At 41.7% G+C, this 12,130-nt stretch overlaps 1 protein-coding gene across 2 annotated transcripts in view; it reads left to right on the top strand.

Moving 5' to 3' along the window:
• Positions 1-12,130, top strand: part of LOC110951091 (partitioning defective 3 homolog) — a 400,033-nt gene that overhangs the window by 301,701 nt on the left and 86,202 nt on the right. For both annotated transcript variants that reach the window (XM_051940403.1, XM_051940404.1), the window contains exon 21: positions 9,011-9,313. In XM_051940403.1, coding sequence (XP_051796363.1) covers positions 9,011-9,313 — 303 coding nt within the window. The remainder of the gene's footprint in view (positions 1-9,010; positions 9,314-12,130) is intronic.

The raw sequence follows: 12,130 nt of genomic DNA, 5'->3' as shown, positions 1-12,130 counted from the left end.
TGTTGCCTGTGCCTCTCAGAGGCGCTGACCTCCTAACTCCTAGGCCCCTGTGGATTTGGCATGATTGAATGGTGCTCATTATAATAGTGAAATCGATGTAGCTCAGCATTTGTCTCCTCCTGCAGCTCGCCCAGGTTGTTAATCGCTCAAGAATACACTGTTCCTTTTTGTCCGCCCCTCTTGGCTCCATGTCCTCCGGGCATTTGTGGACATCAGGACATTCAAAAGAATAAGGCGAGGCATTGGTTTTTGCTGCGTGCGCCTCATCCCTTACAGACAAGCCACATTTATTTCCCTCCACTAGGGAAGACAATATTGGTGGCAGGGTGAATGAAAAGACAGCTTGCTGCCTCCATTGTTCTCCACCAGCCAAATGAACTCAGTAATCAAACTGCCGTTGGTAATGACAGCTAATTGAATAGAAACAATAGGGCTTGATAGTGCTCCCTCTTACAGCGAAGGGAAAGAGGGATGTGTGGCTGTCGAAACAAGTGCGCACACACACAAGGAAAACTGTCACAAATGCCCTCTTCCTTGCTGAATGGAACATCTGGAGGCCTTGCTCAAAAAGCTGTAGCACATTTCTTTTTGGTATTCCATTATGACTTGCAGTGAAGGTCCTCTCCATTGAGGGTGTGAACCTCCCTGGCTGGAGGCCCAACACATTTCCCTCAGTGGGCTCTGGAGACCCACAGGCCTGGTTCTCCATCCAGATCTGTCCCCTTTGAGCAGCTCCCAAACAACTGTCATGCTAAGCAGCAGAATCAACACAGACACACAGTGGGCATGAGATATGTAGAGGACATGCCCTCCCAGCACTCCAAGCAAACACATACACACTATTTAAATCCCATTCCTACTGCTTTTCCTTTCACTGCTGTCACCCATTTCTTTGTCTGCTTCTTTGTCTTGCATCACATTCTCATTCCCTGTCTTGTTTGTGTCCGTTCTGGATGTGTGAGCTCCGATCCCAGCTTCCTATGCACGAGAGCAACCTAATTCTTTCCTTTTGTACCTGCTCCCACATCCCATCACTCAGCCAGACTGGGATTGTCCCTCAGTTAATGGAAAGGGAATCCTGAGGGAAATTCTGGTGGGTAATAATAAACCAACCTGCCATGAAGCCAAGTCGATATTCAAAGTGTTCGGGTTCAGCAGGACGACAGCTCAGAAATCCATTACTTGTATTTTTTGGTTGCATTACTGTATTACTCTCTCAAGGTGCTACGTTTGATTGCCACAGTTCTTCCCCATAAAGCAAGGTACACGCTCAGATTGATTACGCTGCTGACACCGAGACGGAGAGCCGTTATGAAATTATGGATCAGACCGTATCAGCCTTCTGAAGCTGGCAGTCGTCAGGAAGCGATGTGTGTGAGCGCGACCCGGGATGGGCCACAGCCAAACTCTCGGCTCAGCTGACATTAGCGATCATTAATTCGAGCAGACAGTTTTGACAGGGGCTTTTAGTGATTCAAAATAGGAGTCAGCGAAGAGGTGAAACAGATTAATTCATAAAACCTGCCCCTTTTACCCTGCAATAAGGTAGCTATGGTCATATATTTAAAACTCTGACCTTGATATGATTCCTGCAGTTTATGGTTTGGCCTGTGGTCCTTGCAGACACAAACCATTTATTTTGAGTAAAACTACTCGCCTCCTCCATTGATATCTTGTCGGCCTCTTATAGACTGAAAATGATGGAAAAGAGAGTCCATAAAACTTTGACTTCATTACTAGAGCACTTGCATCGCAGCCACTCGATGAAGAGCACTTAGCAGCAGCATTTGTTTTGCAAAATTCTGGCAGATTTTACACAGCTCCTGTGATTGACTGTTTCATATCTCATCAAGGAAGCATTATAACCTGTGGTTAGGCTGATATAAATCTATGTTCAGCTCAGCAGAGGTAGCCATTACTCTGGCTTCTTTGTGCCTGTGGACAGCACCCAAGACACCCCTATCTGACTGGCTCATGTTGAGAGAAGCGTGGAATCAACAAGCACTCTGATTGGACCCTGGGTGGCTGTGGCCCTCTTTCATGTAAAGCCACGGGGGTGAAGAGAGAGAAAGAAACACAGGGCGGGTGGTGTTAGTAGAGCGTCTATCAGTCTCTCACTTATCTCCACACAAGCTAGGCCTGAAGCTGTTTTTGTGTCCAAAGTGGGGAGTTCACAAAGCCAACCTGACAATGGTTCTTCTTCATTTTCCGCCTGGACTGAACTCTATTCTCTCTGTCTTTTTCTGTGGCAGCTGATTATGATGTCCATTCTCTCTTATCTGCTTGGCTCCGCTTGGCTTCTAATCAGCGGCCAGCACTCCACTGCCACTCTTCTTGTTCCCACTCCCCAGACCACAGCAGAGCACATCACTGTTTTTTTTTTCCTAGACAGTGGCCTGTTTCCTGTTGTTTGTTGTTGGACTTCCTGCTGACTCTAGACAAATAATGCCCAACCAGTGTTTCTGAAACAGCACAATTCACTTTTGACAAACCTGGATTAGGTGTTAGAGTTTGCTCTGAACTAAAGAGATGTTCTTTTATATTCTGTGTTCAGCTTACAGACACCCTGTGCCACCCATAGAAAGAAATAAGGCAATTTGCTTTAAGTCAATTGCCTCCCTTCCATTTTTGTTCCAGTAATTGTAGTACCGGTGATATTATTTCACTTTGTTAAACCATCTCATTATTTCAGTATCCTATTTGAGTCTCATTTGCATAGCGAGTTCAAAGGAAGCTCCAACTGACTGATTGGGAAGTGTGATTACATTTGTAATTATATTGATACCTACAGCAAGTTAATGTGATTATTAACACAGTGAATTAACACGGTGAAACTTGAACAATTATCTCCATGATTGCATTATGCTGTTACGGCCCAAGTGTCAACAGAAAAGATATCGGAGGCTATCGGAGGTTTGCGATTCTACAGACAGCTGTATGCAGAGTCACTTACTGCACTTTGATTAGATTCAGATACATTCTGCCCTCCATCTGCTCTTCAGAACAATAGAACATGTTTTGATGAGGGAGTATTGAAAAGAAAAATCTATTCAAGGCAGCTGGATGAGAAAGTAAAAGAGCAAATACATTCTGTTTCATGCACCACAGTAACAATGCATATTGAAGAGGCATGCTTTCAAACTTCTAAGTGGGCTGACTTCAAAATGAATGTCTGAGAGTAAAGACAGCCCCGCCTCTTCCCTTCTCCCTGTTGTCTCCTTTGGGTAGATTAAAGATTGACAAACATATGGAGAAGGAGTCTGCTGGCTTTGTTGGTCCAAAACAACAGCCCTGTTGGATTAACAGTGTGATTTATTCAGCACGGAGAGGAAGGACTTGAGCTGACATATTGCTACCGATTCACACCAGATCTCTTCTTCTACCAGTCTACTGTGTTAAAGTAATTGCTTGATGTGGGACTTTTCTATTACTATTCATGCACTGAAACAAACCTTGAGAAACAGCATCATTACAAATTCAGTTTTAGTTGCTGTGAACGTGTTTTTCAATGACAATAAATGGGAAGATGAACAACAGAGAGAACAAAATAGCTGAATAGGGAGTAAGTTAAGGAAAAAACAGCCTCATCTGGCTGACACATAATTTTCTTGAAGACATGGGCAGCCAGTGGATTAGGGGCTGAACTTTAACTGCCCTAAAAGCCTCAGCATTAGACTGTCTAGACTCCCTATTCGCCAGAAGGAAATACCTTTCCAGCTCACTGTTATGAAGAACAAATAAGTAAGCATAGTATTTTACTTAAAAGGTACAAACAACTCACAAAGACTCTGATGGGACACTGTAACGATCTGCCTTTGTTTCATCAGTGTAATTAAATTAAAAATCCACATTGGGGCTGCTCTGGACCACTACAGCTTGATTGTCCCCTTCTTGAAATAAAATCTCCTCATGCTGGTTGCATTAAAAGCTACAGTGCCCTCTTCACTAAAATGTACTGTAGCATCTGGTAAGAGGAGAAGAGAGGAGAAGGGCTGGTAATTGGGGCTGTACAGTAATAATGTGTTTAGTGTGGGCAGCACTTTCCTCAATGTTAACATGCCGGGCCATTAATTGACTAATGGAGTATATATGGTACGGTGCAGGGGTGGCCTCTGAGGAGGAAGTAGGGAAAGGAGAGGAGCTGGAGGAACACAGTTAGCAGATGTGCAAGGTTTGGGGCTAATGAGCATATTACAGATCAGAAAAATGGCTTCAGAATTCCAATGCTGTTCCCAACAAATACATTCATATACTTACCCTTGCTTAATGTTTTTGTGAACTTTGAGGTGACAGCATGGCCGTACAGGCCAGAGGCCCCTAAGACAGAGGTGTGCCATTCAGGTGTTAAGGCTACTTAAACATCTGGTTATCATTAGGAAAAGAGTATGGATCTGAATAAATATGAACAAGACAACAAATTCCATCTTGTGTATGACACAGAATTAATTTGTGATTTAACTTAATGTAAATTGTAAATCTGAATAATCGCTCCCAAATTTTTCACTGCTTTCATTTACTGTATATAGTGAAGACTATCAAGTGCGCAAGTGTTACTGAGAGAATCAAAAGACATAATCAAATCCCTTGCATGTGTATGGCTAATAAAGAAGATTCTGATACCACACAAAACTGTAGTCATGGTAGTAGAAATATGGAGGATGATGCCAAGACACAACTTCAGTAGGACAGTGCAGAAGATATACGCAATCATCACAGTTTGAAGGTGGGCACCCAGCAATAGTTCCACCAGATCACTATCCAAATTTAAAATATGGTCACACTCTCTCCTATTGATCCTTTGACCTTTTGGATGTAAAAAGTCATCAACTCTTGGTTTTATCCTATGAGACAACTGTGTTAACTTTTGCCTTAATTAGCACATCAATTCTTGAGTTATGGCCAAAAATATATCTTGTGAAGTCACAGAGACTTTTGATCACCAAATTCTAATCAGTTCATGTTTGAGTCCAAGTAAACATTTGCTCCAAATTGGAAGAAATTCCCTCTGGGTGATTTTAGGGAGATATTGCGGTCACAAGAATGGGCCAGACAACCATGAGAACATAATGCCTGCGGCCAAAGCTGTCACTGGCATGGAGGCACACCAAGTGAAATGTGCTGACGGTGAACATTTTGGAGATAAACTGAAAATAAATGTTTCCTTGTCCTATAAAAAGAGGCCCAAGAGTCCACAGTAATGCTTGCAGCACAGTGAGGCTGTACGCATGGTACTTTGAAGTAAATAATAGTAATTTCAGATAATGTGCTAGTGTTCTGCAGATACATTAGTAACTATAGTCCCGGTATAAGCTTGAGGAATATTACAATGTGTTAGCATGTTAACAGTTTTGTTTGCATTGAACAAAAAGTGCTACCAAGGCTGATGTGAATGCTGTCATAAATACTGTTAACCTGATGATGGCACTATAAAATTGGAATGATTGGGCTTCACTCTGAGGGGAATAATGCTCTCAATAAGTATTGATGGCTACCATGAATATCTGTGCAATCCGTCCCGTAAATTGGTCAAAACTTTGGTGTATCACTGAAGAACAGTCAAAAAATCACTCCACTGATTCCGATTCATGCTCATCGCTCCATGAATGCCCGTACCACATTTGATGGAATTCAATAAATTAGTTGTTGAAATATTTCAGAGTTTATCAGAGTGGTAGACAGACCATTTTACTCCCTGGGAAAGATGTCACTAATGGGGCTACAAATGTAACCTTGGTTGAATTTTGTACCAAACAAATTTCCCAATGCGAAATAGAGATGGGTGACAAAGTAAAGGAAAAGCCTGAACCCTTGACCCCTACAGGGGATACTGTGAGGGTCATTTTGTTGCTATGGTTTGTGTCCACTTTGATAGATGGAGGGTGAAGAGTCAGTACCAAGGTGTATTGAACCTGATGTGGTAGCACAATACCTGACTGAGACACCTTGATCTTGGCCTTATTTCAATCTGTCAGACATTTGTAGGTGTGTATGAATACAACTCCAAGGCAAGAGGCTTCCTAAATTCCTGCTGGTTTCATTTTTGACACATCAATAATAGTCATCTTTGGAATATAGCATTTGAATACCAGTTTGCCAAAAAGAGAGCGACTGCTTCCTGGCAAGGGATGGAAACTTAACACCATATGATAGCCCAGATTCTCTTTCTGACAGACAAAACAAGTTGGAATTGGCCTGTCACAGCAGAGTGACAGGTTTGGATTGTGGACATGTTCTATCCATACACACACACACAGACAGCGTTTCTACAACAAAAAGAGCTATGACCCTAAAAAACTTTAAGGATGTGATGCATTGAAGTGAAAGTTTTATTTGCCAAGCATGTTGATGAGTGATGATCCACTAATGCCAATAGCATGACTCACAGCTTTGGCATTTTCGCTTGTTAATATGCTTTTATTGAAATGCACCTATTAGCGTTATCCATGTCAGACTCCTGAGGGCTGGAAGAGAACTCTTTTAGTTTGATGTCGCCAGTCTAGCCGAGGCCATTATCTCATCCCAAAAGTCAATATTGCCATTTTTATGAATCTGATTAGTCCATAAAACGCCAAAGGGTCTTGAGATCCCAGTGGACTTCCGTGAACCTGTGGTAACATCATTGTCTGGTCCTTCCTGGCAGAGATCTGACATCATTTTAGCCAGATGGCAGGTAAAGGGGCTTCTGGGAATTAGTGTTTTTCCTGTCTTAGGCTTGTTTTCTTTTTCCTGACACCACGGGTGAAAGTGAGCACAAACTCACTCCACACAACTGAGCTTATTTTCATAATGTACCTGGTCCACGACAATGCAAAAATACGGCAAACCAGCTTCGAGGCGGCTTTGTAAATGACTGCACATCACGCAACATTGCATCAGGCCTCCATCAAAATCTCATTCTGCAGATAATGCTGAGAAAATGGGATTTTGGACGGCTAAAAATAAACAAGGCAGTCTATGGGTAGGATGTGGGAATTGGGTTAATCCGGCACTGAAAAATGGGGATTGTTTGAAATGTGATTACTGTTATTAAAATACACAGACATGGGAGTGTGAGTTCTAGGGGGAATTGTAGCTCTCTTCCAAACCTGTCAATCATCTGTTAGGAGCAGCAGTGGGGGCGGGGTCAGAGGTCAGTTATGACCTGAGGTAATAGGGAAGTCTAGCACCAGTGGGAGGCGGCATGCTTGCATCCCCGTGTGGATGAGTGTGTTACCCTACAGCACATATAACATCTGGAGCTAGTGAGCAATCTAGTGGCTGCTGCCAGGGTCACCACAGTGGGAGGTCAGCTCCCCTTCGTCACCTTTCCTCAGCACTCCCCTCTCCTCACTGTCCAACTCCCTGCTCCTGCAACACCAACTCTCCTTACTCCCATTCAACACCATGACTGTGTCTTGTTAGCTGCGGACAGATGGCCATTCACATGGAACCATTCTTTGAGACAGGAAAGGTCTGTGAAAGGCTCTGTTGTGTGGCAGTGGTCCTGGGGTGAGCAACAACATGGAGGGAGAGGAAGGGGCGGGAAGGAGGAAGAGGAGGCCTGACAGTCTCCCCCCACCTTGTTTTTTCGTTAGAGAGCCTCGGGGATAAGATCAGTACGCTCGTCCTGGCCAACTAGTGGCTCATGGAAAGCTGCATATTTCAATAATGCCGTACGGCTTCGCTCTCTGGAGGACTTATTTTTCTCTATTCCCAATCCCTGTTACTCAAGAGACGAAAGCCACTTTGGAAGTTTGTGGAGGAGAGGCCTGTTCGTCTCAAGTCTGGACTGATCAATATTTAAGATTAAAGTTAAAAGTTGGAATGCTGCTGTAAGCCTTTCTGAATCCAGGACAGAGTATTACACTAGGTCCTTATTTAAAGCCATTCAAACAAACACAGTCCCTGAAAAAACAGAAATAATCCTTTAAGAACTAGTTAACGTTATGCCATTTGATATTCTTCTTTTGCACTAGATTAAGTTGGCAAAATACATACATTACCCTGAGACAAAGGCGATGAATAGAGGTTGTAAAGCATTGCTTGATTTTCTGCATTTTAAATGGTCCAAAACATTTAACTGCTGAAAAGTGCTACTATTTGTCAGCCTGATCATGTGGAACTCAAGTAAATTTAAAATGTATTTTCGTCACAGAGGGATAATGTTGTTTAAACATGTTATGTCTTTTTTTCCTCGGTTTTTAGTAAGCCAGATGGGTCACAGATTCATATCACATCCAGGCCAGGGCAATAAGGGAATATGGCATGGTATAATTAGGATACCAAAAGCAAGACATTACCCATACAGTTAGTGAAAAGAAGATCAGAAGTATTATAGGCTAAAGAACAATATAGTCCATGTCAGGGTTGCTAACAGCAACAGTGGTCCATAAACATCACAGACGGTACAATAGCCATAGTTTGTGTTTTTTAAGCCTTGTTGAAAGAGGTATATACTTAACAGACCTTCATCGTAAGTTTTGCCTCATTCAGTTTGTTCTACAAATAAGATAAAATAAAGTCCCTCATCAAGAAAAATACATATTTATTGCATATATATGTACACATACATGCCAGCAGCACCATATTAGCTTTTTCAAAGTCAGAAAGACGTGTTCCTTTATGTACAAGACGCAACAGCAGGAACTTCATTAACTAGGCTACTTATAATTATGAATTGTCCCCAACATGGAGACTGGATTTGCTCAGTTGTCAGATCAATCGTTAAATGTCACTGCCACTTTCTCAGAATCTCACTCCATCTGGTAGCTGAACATGGGATGGCAACTTACCCTTCAGTAAAGTCACCATATTGATATTTCTTTTCTCCAATTTGGATATTGGGTGTAAAGGTAGTCCAAAAGTGACAGAAAACCCTAAAGTCACATTACCTAATCATTATGGTACTTCAGTTAGATTACTGACTACATTTTTTTTTTAATCAGGAAATTATAACAAATCCATTTTTAACATCCTTTTTTTTTTGTTAGCGCTATCAACCCTGATCACATCCTTGATTTGTCCATCACAGAATACAGGCCAAGACACGAGAACTTCGGGAGAAGCAGGCAAAGGAGAGAGAGTACGCCGAGATCCAAGATGTTGTCAGCCGCACCTTCAGCTCAGATGAGGACCACACGTACGCTGGCATTGGATCTTTAGACTCGTCGGTAGATAGCAGCAGCATAGACCCTTACAGCCACCCCTACCACCTCCCTCAGAGTCCTCAGAGCCCTCACCCTCCACTGAGCCTTCCAGACAACGGTCCGCCCCTGGAGGCGCTGTACGCCCAGGTCAACAAGCCACGCAATGGACGCCCTGCAGCTTCAGACAGGTAGGAGACCCCAAAAAACTGTCCACATGCAGGCGTTCACACAATCACATCTGCAGTACTCAGTGTACAACACTGTACTTTGTACTCTCTACCTTTCCTGCTCATTCCAGTAACACTAACTAGCTTTGTGCATTGTGCTTGTCCTTTGCAACAGTCTAGTTCATTTACACTTCATCTATAATGTATAAGCAGTAGTGTGATTTTATGTGTTCACTTTTACTCGTCATGCGGGACACATGGCTCACAGGAAAACAATGAATTTCACATAGGGCTTTATCGCATGCTCTGTCCTACAAGGCATTCCCCAGAGCAGGCAGGTAAAATGCACAGACAAAGTAGAAGAACACCAGGAGCCTATCAGTAATTCTCCATGTGTTAGAATTTAATATCAGATCTCTTTTTTTTTCATTATCCTTGGATCACAGGTAATCCTCCCCAGCCTCTCACACACCTTTTCAGTCAGTCATACTGCATCTCAGTTCAGCTTCTTGTTGCTGGGGCGCTGTAATGCTCCTCCATGTCAATACAAATATTTGATGTGTGACAGCGCCATGCAGAGCTTTAGTTTCATTTAACTGTGCTAATATGTGATTATATAAAGCCACTATGTGCTTCTTCCACATATGTTGTACACTTTAAGTTTAGGTTGTTTTTTGGGGGGTTTGTTTTTTGTTTTGTTTGTTTGTTTTGGCAAGACTTCAACAAGAAAGCAACCATGTTTTTTTGCTTAACATTGTCAATGAAAGTGATAAGGTTTTTCTGCTGACAAGTGATATGACTTTTCACTTTTTAGTTAAATAATGACAACCATGTAGCAACATGTCCAAGAAACAAACAAAGCCTAAATCAATCTGATTTTGTGAAACCTGCACTTTTTTGTAATATTACTTTGTTGTCCATTTTACAGAAGTAAATTGGTAAACAATGATATGATTATTAATATAAATGCATTTTCTAATGAGGGCATCTGTTTTAAGAAACTTTCTTTCTCTACATGACATGTATATGTTCTCAATCTAGCATTTGCAAGGAGTTTAACATTTCATTCAGTTTAATTCAGTTTCATTCTGTTGTATCGTACGGTTTATTCCACTGAATCCTAACGGCTGTATCTTCACTTATTTGAGGTGATCTCAGGGTGCAGATTTCCTCTAGGTCATGTCCAGTGCTTAGAAGCCTGGACACCACTATTCCCATGGTCTCCCAGAACCTTTCAGGGTGTTATTAAGGGATTGGATGGTACTCACCTCCCGTGATTGACATCTGTCACTTGGGGGTTTGTGACCTTTCACTGCTGGGCTCGGGGCTGAAGTGTATGTGTTACTGTGTGTGACCAACACCGAGCACCTCACTCTGGGTGTGTGAGTGTGTTTTAAGAGGATTTACAGAGGCAGAATCTCCATCATGTAACCCTCCTATAACAACGAGAGCAGAAATGGCAAGGTTATCTGTCCCCTCTGATGGCCCACTAAATCCATGTGCCAATATATCCAGGGCTTAGTGAAGGCCACAGATCTGTATGCTTTAAATGAAGATTACTTCTACAGGTTTCCTCTGTATGCTGTAGTCATAGCAACTCTTTAGTGTAAACTAACCCACAGAAATTAACGACCAGCCTGACAGCTAGTTAAATAAGGAATACTGTCAGGTCTGGCAAATTTATGTATATTTAACTAATCAACAAGTATTCAAACTAAATAAATTACTGTACAGTATCAAGGGGAGTCTTATACTTATAAACTCCCCTTGGAAAAGCAAACTTGTATGGCACAATGCAGCAGCCAGATCCCCATTCTGCCTGCTCTGTTGCCAGACAGGACAAAAAAAAAAAAAAAAAAAAAGGAATACAAGACAGTGCATGACTAATGCTGTGTGACTGTTGATTCAGATCACAGGAGTCTAAGATGTTGTTCAGTGACAGACTGATGCTATTGATTGTCAGTTGGAATATCAATGCGCTCTGTGCAGGACTATAGCATGAAACCATACAGTGTTTTTTCTACCCCACTGCCAGTGGAAATATAAATAGCAATCTGTTTAGTGGTTTTCACTGAGAAAACAAGGGTTATGCAAGGTTCCTCCAGTGTGAAGGGTCTAGTTGTAAACATGCTCTGTTGCTTTGATAGGATTTTTTTTTTGTCAAAAATTGTGCTTCTTTGGTTAATTCAGATTTTGCCCAACCTTCCTCTGACCATCTGGAAGGTGTTCCATTTTTGTAAATACATTTTTGGATTAGAATATGAATATATTTTACTATTTATGAGGTCATCCTTGAAATAGTTTGCTTTCAAATAACATAAAAAGAATCGATCTTATACTCACCTTTTCTCCTTGCGGTTTCTTAGAAATACTGAGCTCTCACCTTCGTTGGTTTATTTTAGCATTGAAAGCTTAGTGCTACAGGTTAATTATAAATACAACTTTATATTCAGTTTGGAGTCTGAGCCTTGAGTATTGACAGCAGAGTATAGAGTTTTATATGCAGGGACAGGATTAGCTGTTGCAAGTGTTGTGATTTGATTTGAAATATGCACCACATGTTCAACACTGCATTTCTGTTTTGCACCTCTTGCTGCTTTGCATATCTTGTGTATGCCAGCCCAGCCGTGTGCCTGTATTATTTGTCTTGCTGCCTTTGAGATATAATAATATTCACTAGTTTTTATTTCACTCAGAGGCTTTCTATTTACAATTTGCAAAAAGGAGCTTGAAACACATTCAGATTCAAGACTCCCGTCACTTGCCTATCATAACAAACATAAACAGTAATTTGCATTTCTAAATAAAACTTAATGGAACTTTCATTGTCAAGTATAA

Source organism: Acanthochromis polyacanthus, chromosome 20, assembly GCF_021347895.1.
Source record: "Acanthochromis polyacanthus isolate Apoly-LR-REF ecotype Palm Island chromosome 20, KAUST_Apoly_ChrSc, whole genome shotgun sequence".
In the NCBI taxonomy this organism is placed as follows: Eukaryota; Metazoa; Chordata; class Actinopteri; family Pomacentridae; genus Acanthochromis; species Acanthochromis polyacanthus.
This window is presented reverse-complemented; position numbering and strand designations above follow the sequence as displayed.